The sequence below is a fragment of the Thunnus maccoyii genome, chromosome 6 (genome assembly GCF_910596095.1).
Source record: "Thunnus maccoyii chromosome 6, fThuMac1.1, whole genome shotgun sequence".
Classification (NCBI taxonomy): domain Eukaryota; kingdom Metazoa; phylum Chordata; class Actinopteri; order Scombriformes; family Scombridae; genus Thunnus; species Thunnus maccoyii.
In genome coordinates this window covers 29,065,361-29,086,097 of record NC_056538.1, presented here as the reverse complement: position 1 = coordinate 29,086,097, position 20,737 = coordinate 29,065,361, and the positions used below count along the sequence as shown (strand labels likewise).

Sequence of the window (20,737 nt, the reverse complement as noted above, 5' to 3'; positions counted from 1 at the left end):
AAGCACATGAGTGAAAACAGGGGAATGGTGTTTATAGTTTTGGGAAATGGGTGTGTGTTTCGGTAGATGGCGTCATGGTTCGGGATGTTTAGTTTAAAAAATAAGGGCAGAAAACATCTTTTTTAGTCTATTTTACTATATCAGTCTCTTCAGAGGATCAGAATCTCCCTTTTTCTGCAAATATCCAGGGAGAAAAAACCCTCCAGTCAGCAGTACTTGGGTAAAAACTTTATTAACAAACCAGAAGAAGGCAAAGCACAGCTCAAGCTCACTTCTACAGCACAGTAGCCAACATCACCCGTCTGTCAATCGCTAAAAGTGCCACAAGAATAATAACAACATCCATCATTGTTACAGTTTAATATTAAAATAACACAGCCACTCGGATATACTGCATAATATATATATTTACTCTATAGACCTTTGCGACATTAACATCATCTACAGGAGGAGGGCAGCCTCGCTCATGCTCATTCTCTTGCACTGTAGCGCCATCCAGTGCCTTTTCAGCACAGTTACAGTAGTAATACAATCATAAAAACACAGCAGCCCGGGAAGGGACGGGGGTGAAATGAGAGGCTTGGGACAAAAAAAAAAAAAAAAAAGACACTTTGTACCGTTTACAATCTCCCAGCAGCAATCCGTAATACTTACAATCTGCACCTTAAGAGTTTGGAAATCAGGCTGAGGGATGGAAAAGTGTCAGAAGGCAGTGGGATTTTAGTAAAGATTTTAAAGGGAAATACCACCTATTTTAGGAGTTGTCATACAGTATTCCTTTGCTCCAGGACAAGTCAGTTAGTTCTCACAAACATGCATCACTCTATGTGAAAGCTAGAAGCTGATAGACTGGAACACTGTTTTTTGTTGTTTTTTTTTAAATGTCACATCTTGATGAGGTTACATTCAGTTGTTTTTTTCTTGACATGCCTGCACAAGTTCTGCACAAGTTCGAGGTTATCTTCTATGATCGCTTCAGGAAAGAGCCGTCCATGTCGATGAGAATCATGTTTGCACGAGAGAGGCGTGTTTTATTTCAAATCACGTATACTTTACATCTCAGTTCACCATTTTGCAAACTAAGTTACAGATAACTGGAAGTATTTTTCTCCTCAGTGTCAGGACTCCCATGGGTTTCCATGCATTCAGTACTGCATGAAACTCTACTGTAAAATAATTTAGCTGTGTAATCCATTACAGTTGCATTATTTTTTGTCTATCTTACATTCTTGTTGAGTAGTAATGCAGTTATATTGCAGACTGATTTGATTACCCACCTGAAGCAAGTTTCAAATATCTTTCATACTGTACAGAAATGAATGGAAACCAATAGCTGCCTGTTATGGTAGGAAAAAATACCCTAATATTAAACCCTAAAATATAAATATAGCCCTAACTATAACTGTGTAAAATGCACTCAAAAATGTAAAGTATGCATGATTTGTAATTAAAGAGCCAAGACACTAAAATAGGTGGAATTCCCATTAAAGGGGGTTAAGATAAATACAGTTTAGGCACAGTTAGTACTAATGCTAAAATCACAGGTTTACTGTGTGGTCACCAGCAGCAGCATCCAGCCGGTGCAGTAGTTAATTATTATTTTTTTTTGTTTTTGTTTCGGGAACGGTTAGGATTCACTTCCTGTGTGGCAACGAGTGCTCTTCTCTACATTCTATTACAAACAGCAGGACACTAAATAATCCATTTACAACAATAATACAACACTCTCATCATTTCATCTGGCGTGACATCTGTGGGTCTGTCAAGTTGTATGTGTTGTTGTTGTTTTGTTTTTGTTTTTTTTTTTAATTTCCAGTAGGCACAGAGTAGGTGTTGCCCCCTAGTGGGCAGGAGACTAGAACAGTGAAGAGGTGACAGGGGTCAGATAGGATGCTGGTCCCCGCCTGTGGGGATTAGCAATGTGGATGTATGGTGTTGCCTAGGCAACCACCCACTGCAGGATGCTGGTGTCTTTCCCGCCAGTGGAGAGCAGGTGACTGTCGTCGTGCAGGAAGGCAACGTTGGTCACGTGACTGCTGTGGCCACCGTACTCGTGGCTTGGAGCCTGAAATAGTGGGCAGGAAGTGACACGTTATAGTGAAGTGTATTAGTCAGATGCTGCACGACAACAGGATCAACTGTTAAGCTGCTGTACTTGGTATTTGAGGTGCTTTAATGTCTTTTTGTCATTCTAAATAATACTTGAAACTGTGTCTATCTGTTCCTAATCCTTTGGACTTGTGAGCACTTAAAAAGAAGCTTTGTCTACATGCACAGGTCGCATTTGTCTGTGAACTGCTTGACCAAAGAATGACACCTCTTTTTCAGATTAATTTCATCTCACAACCATTCAAATTTATCTTATGAGAAACGTTGAGGGGTCCTGACCCCAAAGTTGGGAAACACTGATCGTGACAATGAAAGCTTTTGAACATCAGTATTAGTTTTTTCTGGGAGTACAACAGTAACTCTGATTTGTGTTTTAGGCTCAAAATATGTGACAAACTGTGTTTAAAACAATACGAGCATGTTGTAACTATTTGCAGCTCCTGAGTTTCTGTGCTAATGGGAGCCAGCTTGTCTGAATGGACAATAAAGTTCGCAGCTTTGGTTTAAACAGCTTCAGCTGAAAACAGGACTTGAGCTTATTAAGAAAAGCTAACAGTCTAGACTTGTTTGTGAGCACAAAATAAACACTTGGTAGAAGAAAAAAAAAAAAGTGATCCCACACTGAAAGCTTGTAGCTGAGTGTTTAGTTATTTCTGCTGAGCTTTCACTGTGTTTCACAGTGTGCATTAACACCTAATCAGAAGAACAGAGTGGCTGTTCAGCTCTGGAAGTGTAAAAAGTCGAGAGAGAAACTGTTGGATAGCTTCAGGTCATTAGTGTGTCAATAGAAAAACCATGTGTGCATAAAAACACATTAACAGTGAGTAACTGTAAGTGAACCTGACTGACCCTTGGTTGAGAGGAGGGGAAGGAGAACAAGTGCACTTTGCCAAAGTCATCGGCAGAAGCCAGCAGGGATCCGTCATGTGACCGGCACACGGCGTTGATGTCTGTGCCGTCTGCTCCATCTGGCCATATCCCTGAGAGAAACAGAAAGAAAAGGGAGAGAGCGGCGAGGAAGAGATGGAGAGTAAAGAGAGTCAGTAAAAGGGTGAGTAATACAGTCAAACATTAAAATTCCCTGTAGCAAAATGCCAAATCCTTAAAATTTAAAACAGAAGACAAAACTGTCTCCTAAACATGTTCCATCCAGAAAAAAAGTGTACCCTTTTCACTGCCTCTCATCCCTTTGGTCTCTTTTCTTATAAAGAGTCACAGTCTGGCCGGCGTGGTAAACATATATCTGTTGCCATTTGGAGCAGGCAATTTTCTTCTTTACGCATTCACTGCTAATTGCTATGAGCTATCATCTAATTAACCCTTAAATGTAAAATTACATGGTTGTGATAATTCACCTGTGGGGAAAATAGCAGCTTGTTGACCTCACAAGCACAGATGCATAAACCAACATCAAGATTCAAGAATGAAGTGAGTGTTTTTAAAGACCTACCGAAGGTGTTGAAGCTCAAAGTGCAGGTGGAAGTGGCCCACTCCAGGTTGCGCATAGTGTCCATGTTGGTGACATGTTTACCACTGGATGCCTCCCCTGCAGAAGAAATAAAATGCCATGCTCTGTGTGCCGTGCAACAAGTCAAAATGTAAATGTAAAACTGCAGGAAGCTGCAGAAGACTTACAGAAGAGGATCTCGTAGTCTCCTGAGTTGGTGACGAGGTACTGGCTGTCGCTTGACCAGTCCAAGTGGGTGACGAAGCTGGAGTGGCCCTGGGGGGGAAGAGGGATGGAATTTGGAGAAAATGTGACCGAATTTCTCAGTGGGATTTAGTTTTTTTGGAATTTGGAAGAAGAGAGGTCAACATTTCTTTCATTACTGCATATAAAAGTACCTGATAGGTTGAAAAAAATCAATATACAATAACAAAAAAGCTGTTCATTATTAGTTATGTAATAGAGTTGTACATAAAAGGCCCCCAAGTGGCCAAAAAATGCTGCTACTGCTTTAAATAAATAAATATTTTTTAAATTCTAACTATTTTCAAAGCTTTCAGGCAGCTAACGATTGTATTGAATGATGAATTGTAAAGAAAAATAGTTCAGGAATGTGGTTGTGCAATTATATACATCTAACACATCATGTGCAGATAATTACTTACAGTGCATTTCCCCACACGACTGTACTTTCTGCCGTTCTCCGCCACAGCGTAGATGTAAACAAAGTTGTCATGGGAAGCGACAGCCAGGAAGTTACCGTCTACAGGCACAAAAAAAGCTCAGAGTTAGCAGCGCTATTAGCAGAAAACTAGATAATAGTGTTATTATATTATAAAACATGACAGCTGACGAGGACGGGTGATGTTTTACCTGGAGAATACTTCACGTTGGAAATGATCTCGTTGCCGTCTGTGTGCATAGAAACAAGATCCCGGGTGTCAGTGTCCAGCACCAACCACCTGTAACACACACACACACACACACACACACACACACACACGAGTCAGAAATTAGGGAAAAATGCACAATTTCACAGTTCAAAACCCAAAGATATTCATTTTAAAATTTGAAGAATAAGCAGCAAATACTCGCATTTGAGAAGACAAAAACAGCAAATACTTGTCATTTTTGTTACCCACTTACAGTATTACCTCATAACTTCTATTAATTTTTTAATTGACCAGGTCATAGAGTTTAAATGTAAACATACTGGCTAATAAATCTAAACAAATATGACTAATTCCTCCTACACAGTCTACAGCCTCTTGCATAGAAATTGTTCCACCCGTTATGAATGTTTTTGAACCGCAACTGTGGAAACAAAACGTCTGTGACTGATGAGAGTCTGACCTTCCAGACATGGTCCCCACTGCCAGAACAGCCCCACTGGGATGGAAACCTGCAGACCTCCCAGGATCCTGGAGCACAGGAGGGAGCAGTGATTAATTATTATTCTCTTATTAGAAATACAGAAGAATCATCTAATTGTAGCTTGATGATTATTATAACTTCTCTTTAATTATCTCTTTAATTATTAGTTCTATTCTTTTAGTGTCTTTCATCCTGATGTTAAATGCTTCACAAAATATCTCCGTTAAACTCCTCGTCACCTCGATAGTCTTGCTCCAGAGGGGCTGATGGGAGTTGGTGTCCCACAGGTGAACCTGTCTGTCCTGGGAACAGGTGACAAACTGCTCCATGGAGGGATGGATGTCCAGACCCCACAGCTCATCTGTGTGACCCTGTAACACAACACATGTCTTATTCAATACACCTGAGACTGTGAAATAAATAAAATTATCTATGAAGAAAATTATCATTGTGTGCTCCCAAGAAAGTGTACGCATGTGTGTGTGTGTGTGTGTGTGTGTGTGTGTGTGTACCTGTACAATAGGTGTTAATGTATTAGGGAAGGCGGCTCTGATGATGGCGTTCTTGGTGGTTCCTATGAAGAGCTCTCCTGGTTTACCTTCAGCCAGAGCCCGAACAGGACCGAACGACTCGCCCACCTGGGACACACACACACACACACACACACACACACAGCACAGGCTCAGAGAAAGTTCACATGTTTGTTTTAAAAAGTGTTTCACACATTTTATAGATGGAGCTCAATAGGACCACGACCCAAAGTCAAGTAGACTAAAACATAATGACAAAGGCTCAAACTGCACATTTTAAACATATCTACTGTAGATAGATTTGTATATATAACTTAATTGAAACTGTAGGTCCATTTTAGTACTGTGTTTACAAAAAAAAATGCTAAAAAAACAGATGAACAGCATCAGAAAATATTAAAAACTTATCTTAGTCCTTGTATTGTATTATTCTGTATCATAAAAGATGCTATAATGACGCTCAAGTCTAGTGTTGGTTTATTTGTCGTTGTTTTTTCCATTTCAATGCATTCTGCGACACTTGCAATTTATTTATGCTGTGTAATGATAGTCTCCGACGAGGCACACTGACATTTCTGTTTCAAAAGGTCAAATGTAATGATAGTGTTCATATATCGAATAGCAGCATCTTTCTGTCCTTAAGCCTTTAATGAACACAGTTCAGTTCAGTTCTCTCACCTCCATCTCCGCCTGTTTTCTGTAGTCGTGGTCCCACAGAACCACCCTGCGGTCCTTCCCTCCTCCAGACACCAAGGTCCCGTCCTTCAGGACACAAACAGAGAAAATCCCTCCCTCGTGGGCTCCTGACACCACCTGGCTGATTCGGTTACCACCTGTCAATCAGGACACACGGGATATCAGAGCTCAAACAGAGGACACCCTGCCTCTGTTGGATCCTGTTTGTTTTCAGGCTTTGATGAACCCAGAACCAAGCTTATCCCACTAAATTAAATGTATCTACAAGTCAAACTGCTTGTGATTGTGTTTAACTAACTAAATTCAAAGACTTGAGAAAACACAGTTATTTTCTGTATTCAAGGATCTTTTTAGAAACAATCTTGAAATAAGATTATTGCTGCACTATTGAGACAATGACTCTAGATCATTTGTATTGGACATATGTGACATGTTCTCAAGTTTACAAGTCTCACAGGAAAAATAAATTGTTGTACTGGAGATCCTTTACATTTCGCTTGCTGGTCAAGAATGTAACATTGCTGCAGTAAACTTGCTGAGCAGACACTAGCAGTGACGTCAGTGGCAGCGAACCATTACATCCATACCGGTTTTAATTTTCAGTATCTTTACAGATGGCTCGCTGTGAGGGGATTTCATCTGGGGATACCTCGAACAAAAGGTCGGGGTCAGTTTGAGGTTTTTGGATTTCTACCTTTGGCCCAGACGTAGATGTTTCCACTGGAGTCTCCTGTGATGGCGTCTCCGTTCTCAGCGAACGCCACACACAACATGTACTTTGGCTTTTCATGTTTCTAGAGAGAGAGAGAGAGAGAGAGAGAGAGAGAGAGAGAGAGAGAGAGAGAGAGAGAGAGAGAGAGAGAGAGAGAGAGAGAGAGAGAGAGAGAGAGAGAGAGAGAGAGAGAGAGAGAGAGAGAGAGAGAGAGAGAGAGAGAGAGAGATTTAATTCAGTGAGTCAACTTAAAATGTTTTGCTCAGGTAGCCTTATTTAAGATAATTTACTAGTTGTGACAACTAACTTTTATGGCTGCTTCCATCAAAGCTGACCTGAGGTACAGTTAATGGTGGCAAACTGTGTCAGTGACACTGACATTCAATGAGAGTAGACAAAATATTAGAAACACCAGTTTCTGCTCAATACATTTCAACAGTGCCACAAACTACAGCCTCCAAGTGACCATAAAGACGTATTAGACTGCATGTAGTGGATTATTTCACCGTACAGTGGCTTCATAAGGTTGATGTGAGGTGGGAGAGTAGTGTGATATATTATTGTTATCATGCCGTACCTCAAACAGGCCTTGTCTCTTAGTGAGAGTGTTGCCCTCCATCGTCCAGAAGTTGATGTGAGATTTTCCGCAGGTGACAATCAGGTTTGTGTCCATGGGATGAAACACGGCACCCAGTACTGAGTCATTGGAGCACTGCAGACACAGGAAGCATGAAACATGTTTCTTTACCAGACTCATTTAGTCTACTGAGGAGATAAATACTAATACAATACAATAAAATAAAATAACTGAGGTCAGGTGGTTGGAAGTCAGGGTACCTTGACCTCAGCTAGTTGCTTCTCTTTCTGCCAGTTCCAGACCGACAGGATGTGATCGTTGGCGTCATCCACAGCACAGAGGAAGGTGCCTCCGTTCTGAAGAAAAAAATAAGGAGTCAGATCTTCATAATTCTTCAAATATTAAAACACACATAAATATTTGATATCATCTTAGACATCAAAAAGCAAAAATTAACAGTTCAAAGCTTGTATTCTTCTCCTCTGTAAACTCTGCAGGATGCAAAGCTGCTTACTGATTTGGAGAAAGCGACGCAGGTGACCGCTCTGTCAAACGTTCCCATCCCGATGACATGGAGCGTGTTGAGACTCACTGAGTCCCAGACACGAACATGAGGAGCCAGCAGCTGGACGGAGAGGAAGAAACATTCAAGTCTGTTAGCTGGACAAACTAATGTGATACAAAAAACAAAAAAAGTGGGAGAAATTAAGAAGAGGAACTGATGAATGAATTCAACAACTTGGATGTTTTACATAATATTAGATAACATTAAACACTGACTTTCTGTTCTATGCGTTGTCTATGAACGTTTAACGCCTCACGACAAACACTTCCTACACCAGCCGAGTGCTTAATGGGAATTTTCCATCATATAAAACACCTCTAGCCTTTTCGAAACATGCTTTAAAACAAAATCCGTTGACAAAAAAACACTTTTTAAATTCAGGCCGACTGGTTTGAGGAGATACAGTAAGGCGGTTTTAAACTGTGCCAACATTAAGCAGCGAGTGAAAAACTGAAACTCCGTAGGAGGGTGTAAGTGCGGTTTTCACGGTACCTTTCCATCTTTAGAGTTTCCAGCCACTTGCCCTGTTGCTATGGTAACCATATCAGGATGCACACTCAAGCTAAGAAGAGGAAAATATAAATGATTAATTCATTTCCATGACATTTGTAAGCATTAAATGGTACCTACAGTCAGAATTTTTAGGATTTGCCATCACTTTGTGCTGTTTCCATGAGACTTTGTTATGTTGTTTAAGTTTAGGACATTGATTGATCACTCTTCTGTTGTACTGACAGCAAACTTCATTTAGTTCTTAGAAACACATTGTTGACACCAAACTAAACACACTAAAAAAGAATCTTTAAAACATAAATTGCTAAATTCTATGATTATTTACTTAAGAAACTAATATTTATTACCAATCATATCATTTATATCACAATAATTCTGTGCCTCTAAAATTTAAAAAAAAGGAAATAAAAAAAACTACAGCAGTTAAGACGGGAGCCTTTTCATGGCAGGAAGAGCGCGAGGACACTATGTGACGGCGTGGGAGAGGAGAACACGATTGTTTCCCTGCAGAGATGAGTAGCTTTCCCAGCATGCTCCTTGGGGGATTCAGTTTGTTTACATCCCAGTGGCTCCAGTCACAGAGCTCACTCAGGATGTCAACTAGCGCTCATTAAGAGAACCAAAAATCACATGAATGATAAACATAGTCAGCTGCATGAAGCTGTCAATGACGCATTACGCAAAAACCCAGATTGATGAGAGAAACAGAATGTGAGCAATTCGGAGCATTTGTCTCTTTTTTTTTTTTTTTTTTAGATGTTGGAGTTCATGAGGAAGCTTCGGATGAACCGGCCAGAAACATCTCAGCTTCAGTTTTGACTGAAAAATTGAAGTATTACTGTGTGCAAAATCATGTCAGCGCACGGATACAGATGAAGTACATGAAGTATTTATACTGTATTTTGAAAAGCTGTATCACATGAGATCAGGACTCTGTTTAAACAAATGTTTCCATGTCCTGCTGTCAACTTTACTCAGTGTACTATTCTACATGTACACTGAGTACTGTTTCAGCACAGCCTCAGGGCATAGTGAGCAGGTTTACATGTGCACAAGAACACGGAGAAATGGGACACACTGTTACGCACTGTTACTGTAAATTTGTGTATACGTGCAGCAGATGGTTAATCAGGTTTCTCCACGACCCCGACAGTATGTTATATAATCAAATACTTGGTTCCTATCGGCCTGATTTTTCTCACCATTTGACATCATCGTTGTGGCCCAAGTAGTGTCTCTGCTGCTGCTCCTCCGTGTTGTACAGAACCACCACAGAGGCGTTAAAGTAGACGATCTCTCCCGTGGGCAGCAGGTAGAGGTTGGAGCGACAGTCACGACCGCGGTAGCCATACCTGGTCCACGCTTAAGTTAAGGGAACAAGATGGCTGAAAATAGGAGCATTTAATGTTCTGATTTTGGACATTATTTGATGTTCTTTAATAAATGACTCACAAGAACTGAAGCTCATTACTCTTCTGGAATTTGAACCAGAGTTCAGAGCTGTATCTCCCCAAAGGGAACAAAACAACAAAGTGGTCATACATGTACATGTGTGATGAAGAAATAAGGAAACTAAAGCTTGTATGACCAGCCTGAAGGATACACCCACTGCAGTTTGAGCTTGCGGTCAGGCAGCGCCACCTTCTGGTCGAGGCTGTAGCTCTCCCTCTGCTGGTCAGGGACGTGCATGGTGACAGGACGACCTCGGAGAAACATCCTCACATAGCCGTCCTCTGGGGGGGAGAGAGAGGCGCAGTAGAAGGTTAAACAGAGAGAAAGGAAGAGTCAGAGTCAGTTAAGAGCACTTACTCATCCTCTTTACAGCTAATTAAAAGGGCACAGTGACGGGAGGGTAGTGCCTCATGCAGTCTTAAATTAGACACACAAGATTTACACACAAATAAAGCAAAAGTGCAAAACTTAAACTTTATATGCAAAACAAAACTCTTACCTGCATTAAAGGTGCATTCTTTGGATTTGCTGAAACAGGAAAAAAAGAAACATTAATGAAATGTTTCCTGTGAGACTTGATCTCAGCCTACACTATAATTGAAAATGACACTAAAAAGAGGGATAACGTAGGATGTTGTTTTGTGCTCGAGTGCCTCACACATTACACACACACAGTGTATGGCTGTGTTGACAAAGCCCCTGAGAATTTTTTTTCCAAAACATAAATTAATTATTCTTTGCTCTACAAGCTCAGTTTCACATTAACTGAATAATAGAAATGTCTGTGTGTGTGTTTCTGAGAAAAATATAACAAGAGTGCCATCTGTAGTATTTTATGAGCAACATGATGTACAGAGTGGGAAGACTGGCTCACAGATCGCAGGATTATGTGGGTCTGAGAACATTTCTTTATTATTGGACGAGACACACAGCTGAAGACAAAGTGGAGTTTCTCTTTCATGAATAAAGAAAATAAAGTTAATATGACTGTGTACACAGGTCGATAAAGAGAACAAGTGTCCTTGATCAACTCAGTGCACAAAGTAAACAGACGTGTCCTATTATATGTATCCAAATATGGGTGGTGACACTTACTATCAGTTAAACACACAGTGAACGTGGTGCTCTGCCACCAGTGTGACGGAGGAGGAGGTAAAGATGAGAGAGGAGTCAGATGGAGAACTACAACTAGTGTCACCTGATGTCACACAGAACAGCAAAATGCATGCAAATGAAAAAGTTAGACCTTAAATGTAAAATGACAACCAGTGAGTCAGCCAGTGTGCCAACATGCATCATCAGACCTGTCAATCAAACCCTGTATTTGCCTCATCAGTTTGCAGCTGCTGCTCCTCTGAGTCAGCTGTCTGTCCGTCAACCAATCAGAAGTGCCCGCTGAGCGTCGCGGAGCGTGCTGACCATTCAACCTAACCTTTCAAGATGCCGCCTAAACTGTCAGATGCTGTTATCAGGATGCTGAAGCGTTGCTTCGGCTGACAGGTGGATATCACCATGGCAACGGCAGTAAAAGTAAGCAGAGATAAGATAAGAGGAAACTGAAGGCTTTTCTTTTCCTGCTCGGCAGCGGGAGAGTCTACGACGTGCCTGCTTGTGCTTCCAAAGAAACACTCGGGAAAGTCAGAGGAAAGGTAGAAACTAACTGAAGCCGACAAGAATCGCTACACTGACAAAGAGGAAGAGATACAAATATTACAATTATTTATGAACACAACCCAACTTGTTCTCAACTGTCAGGGCAACAGACTGTAACAAAGCAAAATAATAATAATAAATGAGTGGAAAAATATAAGAGCTGCAAATGCTTCCATTTCAGAAATAATGAGCCCTATGTGCACTGTGTCATCGTACAGTTACATAAACTGAGGATAGATGCGGTAAACTGGGAAATGTAAATGTACCCTGTGGACATTTTAACCACTTGTAGTGCTATAGAGAAGTGTGTGTACGAGTGCGTTCCTGTTTTGTTTGCACATGGACGAAGCAATTCCTGCAGCTAATTTCAAACTATTTGGCTGATTGACAGTTGGTGTTGATAACGCACAAAGAAACAAAGCAATGTACCTGTAACAGCAGTGAAGAAGACGACTGCTAGCAAGTAAACATGGTTGTAAACAAATCATAATCTACAGTATTCAACAACGACAAAAATTTGCTCTACAAATGTTTTACGAGGAAATAAATGCATTCAACATGTTTGTTAGAACTCAGGGATACACACGATGTGTTTTACCGAGAAACACAGAATGTAAATATGACTTTTCGTTTACAAGAAAACTCCACACTGCACCTTTAAGCACCAGGATGAGCCATGTGTCTCGACTTGTCCTGACATTTGTTTAACAGGGAGGTAACTGGAAAAGGTCACACAGCACTGAGACATCTCAGTGTCGCTGAGTCAAAAAGTAAAATGTCTTCATAAAATATTTCGTTTTAATAAAGCAGGTTAGCCACAGCATGTTTTACAGATCAACAAGGCGCACAGGTAAAAGAAAAGCATATAAATGAGACATGTGTGTTTGAAAATAATATGTTGCATTGAAGAAGATTAAACGATTGCAGAGCAACCAGGCGACTGATCTGAGGACCTGTCTGATGTCTGTTGTGTTTCTGGACAGCTGGAGGCAACCAGGCAGGGTGTCGGCTCTTTAAAACAACCACATAAAGGCCCGTTTGTCTCTTGAGCTTGAGTTTGTGTGTGTGCGCGCATGTGTACGTGTGGTCTGCCAGGAAGATGAGGAGTGGCCTGGTTCTAGCCAATGAGCGAACATGACTGATTCAGAGCCAGTAATTAGTGCAGGGCATGCTGGGTAACTGGCAGCCGGGCAGGGCAGCTGAAGCAAATAACTGTGGATATAAAGCCCATGCGACTGTAGTCACGGTCACCAGGTTTCCAGTGAGAGGGAATGTACAAACGGGCCATTGATTTACATGCAGCACTGAGTGTATTGTGTGTATTTTCTGCCTGTCTGCACTCTGAAAACATGATGGGTTCCTCTAAGAACCAGAGGGGACTGACAAGCAGCAAAGATCCTTCAGGGATCTTTTTAAAAAATCCTCCATCATGTCATTTGTTTGTGAAGTGACATCAAGATCAATCAAGTTCCTAATCTCCTAATCTCTCTCAGCCAGGCCAAAAAAAACTTCTCTCATTGTGGCCTGGGAAGGCTCGACAGACATTTACTTAAGCCTCATTAATAGTCACAGAGACTTTGTAGGTAATTAGAACAGCCTCCAAACAACATATAGATACAGTAAACTCAGTAGGATAGTCTGTGCTTCTCTGTGTCAATGTCATCATTTCCAGCAAAATCAACTTCTAAATAAATCTGAGGAACCAAACAGCTGCTGAATCCTGATGAATTTATGTTTAACATGTTCTCAAAAAGTTGCAAAGTTAAAATACGGTGAGTCTGCACACAGTTCAAATTCAAAAAACCGGCACCGCTCGCCGTCACCACCACTCGTCACCTGCTCACTGACCGACTGGTCCGACTTCCAGCTGCTAGCCTGGAAGCAGCTGGAAGTGTTACGCAAAGCAAAGCTAAAACGTTTCTCGAAGAGCTCAGTGAGTGTTTCTGCATGAGGATTAAAAAACCACAACACAACCGAGTCACGAAGCTTTTATGTAATCTTGTGTATTAGCTTGTTTATTTGAATTTAAAAAAAGATCATTTCAATGCTGCATGCTTGTTGTATAATATTTTGACACATAACTTTACATTATTGCTGGTTGGTATGCAATGTCTGAATAATTGTGTACAATTTTATAGAATTTTCAAGCCATCAGCTGACAATTTTTTTGAATATATATTTATCTTGTCAAGAGATTCATTGCATCGTGTGTAAGAGGGGAGTCTTAGGGAAATGCTTCATCTAGCTGAGAAAGACTGCAGTGTTGGATGTTTTAGTAGCAGAGAGCTGATGGATGCTGTGGTCTGAGTGATGGGTCGTAACCCTGTGAACTGTGGGATCAGCGGTAATGGTCAAGTGTGCGTCCATTTCCTGGTCCATTATGACTGAAGTACTGCAGTGGTTGAGAGGCTGATCTTTGTTCCATACGCCATTAGACTAATACTCTCTCAAGTTACTGTAGCAGACGTATTAACGAAACGCCCCAGAGAAAGAGAGAGAGAGAGAGAGAGAGAGAGAGAGAGAGAGAGAGAGAGAGAGAGAGAGAGAGAGAGAGAGGAAAGGGGGAGAAACATTTGATTCGACAAAAGGAAAAGATCTCAATCTGTTTATTCTAATGCAAATCTTTTGATCTTTTCCTTCATCAGAATTTGCATGGGTTCCGCCTGACTGAGGGAAAGTTATTTATTCTAGATGTTAAACCTCATCTATTTTTACAAAGGTTATGTTTAGGCCACAGTGTGAGGTGTGAGGTGTATATGTATTCTTTCAAGCTGAAAGTTTTAAATCAACCTCATAAGATTTCCTTGTGGATCAAAGCTTTTATTCTACAGAATGAAACACTAACACAAAAGGAGAGAGATATACTGATCCAACACGATAGAAATCTTTTCCTTATTCTTTTATTTGCATGAATTCAGACCTGTATGACAAAACTCATCTTTGCACAGTGCGCTTTGATGTAAAGGGTTACTACACTTGCACTCAAATGTGCAGTATTTAATATTAGATGAGAGGCAGTGATGGTGGTAAGAACCTAGTTTATTCAAGGAAAACACGGTTCTAGTCGTGCAAAATGCTTCTCTGCATTCAGGGATTTGGTCGACATGTTTGTAGCATGTTAAGCAGGAAGTCCAATCAATGTTATCGGTGCACGCTGAGCAGAACTGGTGACTGTAACATCAGTCCCACAGCAGCTTTCCCCTCATGTCTGTGGTCATAATGAAATGAGTCTTTGCAGCATTTAGTTTTACCTTCAGTTACAAGCTGCTCTACAGGTTCATTGGAAAACCCTCAAATTCATGCTTATATAAGATGCTCCATCCAATGCAGCACATGTAAATCAAACTACAGTAGGTGATGTGAAGCAGTTTGTACAATGTGAACATGTGTAATAGTCTCTTTTTTTGTGTTAACAGCTCATCATATAAAGCAGGAGCACCGTGTCCCGTCAGCTGCCAGAATCAATCAGATTTAACAGAACAATCAGTTAACTGACAGAACTGCTGAGCACAGTCAGTGTGACTGGTCTTCTGTCACTTCACATACACTCATCATATCCGTGTGTGTGCGTCTGTGTGTGTGTGTGTGTGTGTGTGTGTGTGTGTGTGTTTCATAACTGGACAGAAATGTCACATGTTTGTTTTGTTTCCACCATCATTAGAAGCCTGAAGAAGACAAAAGAGCCACTGATAGCACAAAAAAGGCGCATCAAGTCACATAATGTGAAGGAAACAGTGAGAAATTTCTAAGTTAAGAGATCCGGTTAGATACCACATTTAGAAAACCCTTCATTATTGTTTCCATAGAAGTCAGATTAAATCTTTAGAGCAGATGAACTGTGAGTGTAATTCATTCCAGGAGAGCTTTCTTAATCAAAAGCAGCAACTCATGTTTTTCCTTTTTATTGAACTACACAATTAAACTGTAATATATTCTTCTCAAAATGACACTTTTTATGTGTTTTAATCTGATCTGCCTCACGCTATTGGACCACTGGCTGTTGTGTTTCTATTGTATTCATGTTACTATGCTGCTGCCCCTCCCCTCAACCGCACACACAGTCCTGCAGACTAGGAATCTACTGCATCATAGGGTTTGCGTGACAACCAAGAGTTTCATTAAAAAAACATCACTTCCTCAGACTGTTATGAAACAAAACCCAAAGGACTGATCACTGTGATTGTTTATGGTGAAAATGAGCAAAAACTTTAGATGGTATTTCACAGCCCAAACCACACTGTGTTTCCTTGTGTCACCTATAATCTATTTAAATATAACGCAAATGATAAATGGAGGACTGACTGGTTGAGACACAAAGGAAGTATTTTGAGGGGTTTTTTTTTTTCTGAAACACACCCAGCTGATGTTAAAAGCTGCACATGCATTTAGAGAAACTCTCTCAAACTGTTAACAGATGGTAATCTAAAAGCCTCACACCTTCCTGCACTAAATATCCACATTTAATCCATGTTTGTGCAATGAATCATTGAGAGAGTTTTGTCTTACAAGAGTATTCAGCAGTTAAGTCTCTCCGCTCACAGTCACTCTATCAATCATTGATCATCTATTGTAAAAGCCTGTATTTACCTTGAAGACCTCTTCATGGCTGCCAGGTTTCCGTTACAGTAACAGTTATCAGCGGTGATCAGTCAGAGCGAGTCCTGTCCAGTCCAACAGCCACACTAACTTCCTCCTTCACTCAGCAAACTTTAAGCTCTGCCTGTTCAGGCTCTGTTATCCAATCAAAACACACTTCCTGGTTGTGCAACCCCCACCTCCTCCAACTAACCAGTGTCCACACTCCCTTTTACCAAGAGCTGTTAAGAAACCTGATGCCGTCAGCAGAGAGAGACGGGCAGGAGAGAAAGAAATGGAGGAGATGGAGGAGAGGAGTAGAGAGGAGAGACGTGGAGAGCAAAGAAAAGAAGAGAAGAAGAAAGAAAGAGAGGAATGTTATAAGAGAGAAGTCAGTATCAGTCTTTAGTAGAAAGACTGTAAAAGAGCAAGCAATGACAGACAAATGGATCAAAAAGAAAAATATAAACTAAGGAGATTGTGTGTTTTGATTAAATAATAAGCCGTAAACTTCCTCTGAACAAAATGTCCAAAAACACAGCACACATCACTATATTCAGTTTACACAGGGGTTTGTTTATTGACGACTAGTGACCTGTCAATCACGTTCACCTGCCTGTGACATGCGGATAATTCTCTGTCCATCAAGCTCACAGCTGTTGCATCACAAAAGACCAACAGTCCGTTATATAATTCACGATGACATCTGAGATTTACTGCAGGCAAACAGAGAGGCCTGACACGTCAGACGATACTAATGATGATGATGATGATGATGATGTGTTTTTTTCTTCTTTCTGGAGCTTTTAACTCCAGAAACTAAGCCAGCAGTTCTCAGAGCAGCAGAGGCTCCAGGCTGTAAATGTAAAACATCTTCATCAGATTCAGATACAGATGCTGATTAGTTGAGGGGGGGGGGCAGCTGTTCATCTTGTCTTTTCCCTTTTTATTCATACGGCTCCATTTCTCTGTTTGTCTTGATTCAATATTAAATGTAAGGATGTGCAAAAATACAGGCAGAGATGCTAGACAGAGCGCTCAGCATTTCCTTTAATTTAACTGAGAAAAAGGAGAAAAAATATAAAAGGCCTCATTTCTAGTTTACAGTTCAGGTGTGACAGCATTTAGATAAATAATAATAATAATACTGATGAAAATTGTGACTTTGGCTTTGTATTATATGTTGTACACCTTGTATGTGTAATCATTTTGTCTATGAGAAGTTTAAAGGTGCAGTGTGTAGAATTTAATGGAACGGACTTGGTAGAAATGGAATATAATATGTTTTAATTAGTGTATAAATCACTTGAAAATAAGAGTTGTTGTTTTTTCCTAAATGAGCCCTTTATATCTACATAGAGGAGTGGGTTCTCTTCCACGGATGTTTCACGCCATGCTGTGTTTCTACAGTAGCCCAGAACGGACAAACCAAACAATGGCTCTAGAGAGGGCCTTTCTCATATTTTGTGAGTTTCGTGGCCGCAGTAAGTTTTCCTACATGCTTGGAAAGGGGAAAGGGTGAAGGCACAGGTATTCAGTTGGTTGCAATCTGCAACCTCACAGCTAGATGTCACTAAATTCTACACACTGGACCTTTAAATAACTTTACCACCAGTGTAGATAGTTAAAACTACCATACCTTTATAATTTTCTACTTTTAATAATTTTGTAAGAATAGCTTAAATGTTACTCTAACATCTGGACATTATAGACTGGTTGTTCATTGCTCTGATATCTAAACTCACTCTTAAGTTGCTCCTCATCTAAGCAACTCAAGCAGCTGTAATCAGGATAACTATAACAAACAGTAACAAACACTAACAAGAGTTGTTTTCTTCGTTCTGCCTCTGACTGACAGCGTTTGTTCAGACTGACGGTCGAGTCTATCTATAGACAGACAGCAGAGAGGTAAAACAGCTCATTACAACAATCTGACAGACCCAGTGAACTCCGTTGACCCACAGTGAACAGACATGCTTTCTGAGCTTGTTAGAGGCAAGATGAAGAGTTTTCACTTCAGCATCGGATATAATGCTTTCTCTGTTAAATCTACCTTTGTGTGAAACGCAGCATTTCTTTCATAGAGCTGCTCATAGGTCTAGAAATACACTGTATAATTTTTACCTTTTTCCGCCTGATGAGCTGCTGGATGAGGTTGTTCGACTCCGACTCTCCGCTCCCATCTCTCTCCTTACTAAGGTGAGACGTTCTGTGGACATACTCTTCCTGGAGGAGATGAGAGGAGAGGAGAGGAGAGGAGAGGAGAGGAGAGGAGAGGAGAGGAGAGGAGAGGAGAGGAGAGGAGAGGAGAGGAGAGGAAAGCCGCAAAAATGTTGCTTAAGAGAAATTGGTATTGATTACTACCCTTCTCCACATTCACTCCTCAAGGCCACTGCTAAAAAATGAAATTACACTCCTGGTGAATTTGCTTGGATCAGGGTCACTGATGAAACTTATTTTGGGAGGCAAAAGAACTCAGTGGTCTGGCTCCTTGAGTGATGCTGCTCATCTGCTGCCAATTACGTAAAAGAACTCCACAGTGTCCACAGGCTTGATCCAAAACATCACTTTTTTTATGTTGCCTTTTGGAAAACTGTCAGTGTTCTGTCTAAATGCTCAGTTTTACATTTACTCAGTTGTGTCAGCGTCTGTCACCAACTTTACTAGATTACACTTTTAATCCTCTCACCTTACTTAGATTATGATTAAATGCAAGAATAATACAAATATGTGCGTGAGTGTACACACATTTGTTTGTGGCAGTGTTTTTCTGTTTCTTTAGCATCTTGTATACCTTTTAATAGACTGCAGCACCTCTTTCTTGGGAGATGAAGGGGAGGAGAGGAGGCGTTTCTGTTGAGCATAGCCATTACTCAGAGGTCTGGAGGGAAGAGCCTGCAGGAGCTGACGCACTGAAAGATAACAAACTATCATTTTAGCTTCATAAAAACAGGAACAGATGAGGAAAGAATTTACTGTATGTATAGTCCAGGGTCAAAACTCAATCTTAGACCCTGTGTGTGTGTGTTGTCCCTATAATTTGTGACAATATGTGCAGTGATGCTAATTTGCTTTTCTTGCTTTTATTTTATTTTATTTTATTTACACACACATAAGACTGCATAGATAATAAAAAATAAGAGATGTGTCAGGAGAGGTCAAGAAGCTGCAGACTTATACAGTAGACCTCCCCTTAACTTAAGGAGAACAATGACAAATAATGGAAAAAAAAAAACATAATTTAGGAAAATACAACAAAAAATAAACGACAATAAGAAGCACACAAAATAAGCAGAAATAAACTAACCAATCATTAGACAAAAATCCAATAAAAACAGAGAAATACATGAAAAACAATACTTTTTGACATCACATCACTGTATCAAACATAAAACAATCACTTTGTAAACTTATTTTGTTTATTTGACAGCAGGCTAGTGGCTAAAACTCATGTAAATATTCTTAGGGATGCTATGATCCAACGTTTTTTTGTCTCCCAACACCGATAATTCAACCAAGCGTATCTGCCGATGCCAAGTACCGATCCACTACCAGCGCTGTCTTTGTCTCCAAATTTAAAATCCAGGGATTTTGGGGATTATAATAACACTGACAAAGAGACTGTTTGTAATGTGGATCAGTCACAACATGACTAATACCCAACCCACTACCTTACTCACCCTTGGTAGGCTGTGCTGAAGCTGTGGTGGCCAGAGGTCTCCTCCCAGCAGCATGGACGCCTCCCGGTTGCGGCCCCAGGTTCTGCTCCTCGCAGTAGCCCAGTCGGCGCAGAGCGTCGGCCAGAGCCGCCTTCAGCAGCTGGATCTCATCCTCCTGCAGCTGCAGCCTCTGCTCCAGATGGGAAACCCGGTCTTCCATGTCCATGTTGCTGCTGGCTGACACCGTGTCATCTGGACGGGACGACGGCCAGGAGAGAAGGTGTTAGTTTAAGTGTTAGTTACTGAGACTTAGAGCTTAAAAGACTGAAAATGGGATGAAAAAAAGCTTTGGCTAAAGACTTTGTTACATCCTGAGGTAAAAATGAGTCAGTATTTTACTAAAAAACACATTACATGGAGGTTTTATCATCATCAACTGAAAAATACTGTCCAAGGAAAAAGACATCATGGTTCTGGCCACAATGATTGATGAGGAAAGTACTTTGCAACAAAGATGGAGACAAAATAAAGATACAAATTTAAAGGCAGGTATACGTGCAAGAGAAGAGATTATGAAGCTGTGGCTGAACATCAAAAGGAGTGTAGAAGAGAGAAGAGGAAATAATTTAAGTATAAGAACTAGTAAATGTTGCCTGGACATTTAAACATTTGGTTTCCTTTATTTGGATACAAATACAAACGGATGCTTTAGGTGATTGTTATGGATATCTGTCGCCGCTGCCGCTTTGTGAATGTTGACGGTTTTGAGTTTCTCGGTGGGGGGAAAGAGCATACAACAAGAAACTTGACTGGTTTAAATAATTTAGACTTTGTGTGTGAGTGTGAGGCAGAGATAAATAGAAGGAAAACAACAC

At 40.6% G+C, this 20,737-nt stretch overlaps 1 protein-coding gene across 4 annotated transcripts in view; it reads right to left on the bottom strand.

Moving 5' to 3' along the window:
- Positions 1–213: 213 nt before the first annotated feature.
- eml2 (EMAP like 2) overlaps positions 214–20,737 on the bottom strand; it is a 32,499-nt gene continuing 11,975 nt past the window's right edge. For 3 of the 4 annotated variants that reach the window (XM_042414864.1, XM_042414866.1, XM_042414865.1), the window contains 21 exons: positions 19,884–20,114; positions 18,998–19,115; positions 18,328–18,429; positions 10,475–10,503; positions 10,127–10,256; positions 9,726–9,875; positions 8,503–8,572; positions 7,960–8,070; positions 7,706–7,801; positions 7,446–7,580; positions 6,851–6,950; positions 6,139–6,293; positions 5,443–5,568; positions 5,170–5,301; positions 4,910–4,977; positions 4,430–4,518; positions 4,222–4,319; positions 3,745–3,832; positions 3,560–3,655; positions 2,959–3,089; positions 214–2,065 (listed from right to left, as the gene is read on the bottom strand). In XM_042414864.1, coding sequence (XP_042270798.1) covers positions 1,940–2,065; positions 2,959–3,089; positions 3,560–3,655; positions 3,745–3,832; positions 4,222–4,319; positions 4,430–4,518; positions 4,910–4,977; positions 5,170–5,301; positions 5,443–5,568; positions 6,139–6,293; positions 6,851–6,950; positions 7,446–7,580; positions 7,706–7,801; positions 7,960–8,070; positions 8,503–8,572; positions 9,726–9,875; positions 10,127–10,256; positions 10,475–10,503; positions 18,328–18,429; positions 18,998–19,115; positions 19,884–20,114 — 2,381 coding nt within the window. In that variant the 3' untranslated portion in view covers positions 214–1,939. Of the gene's footprint in view, positions 2,066–2,958; positions 3,090–3,559; positions 3,656–3,744; positions 3,833–4,221; positions 4,320–4,429; positions 4,519–4,909; positions 4,978–5,169; positions 5,302–5,442; positions 5,569–6,138; positions 6,294–6,850; positions 6,951–7,445; positions 7,581–7,705; positions 7,802–7,959; positions 8,071–8,502; positions 8,573–9,725; positions 9,876–10,126; positions 10,257–10,474; positions 10,504–16,215; positions 16,320–18,327; positions 18,430–18,997; positions 19,116–19,883; positions 20,115–20,737 lie in introns of those variants that run through there. The other variant, XM_042414867.1, reaches the window with a different exon arrangement.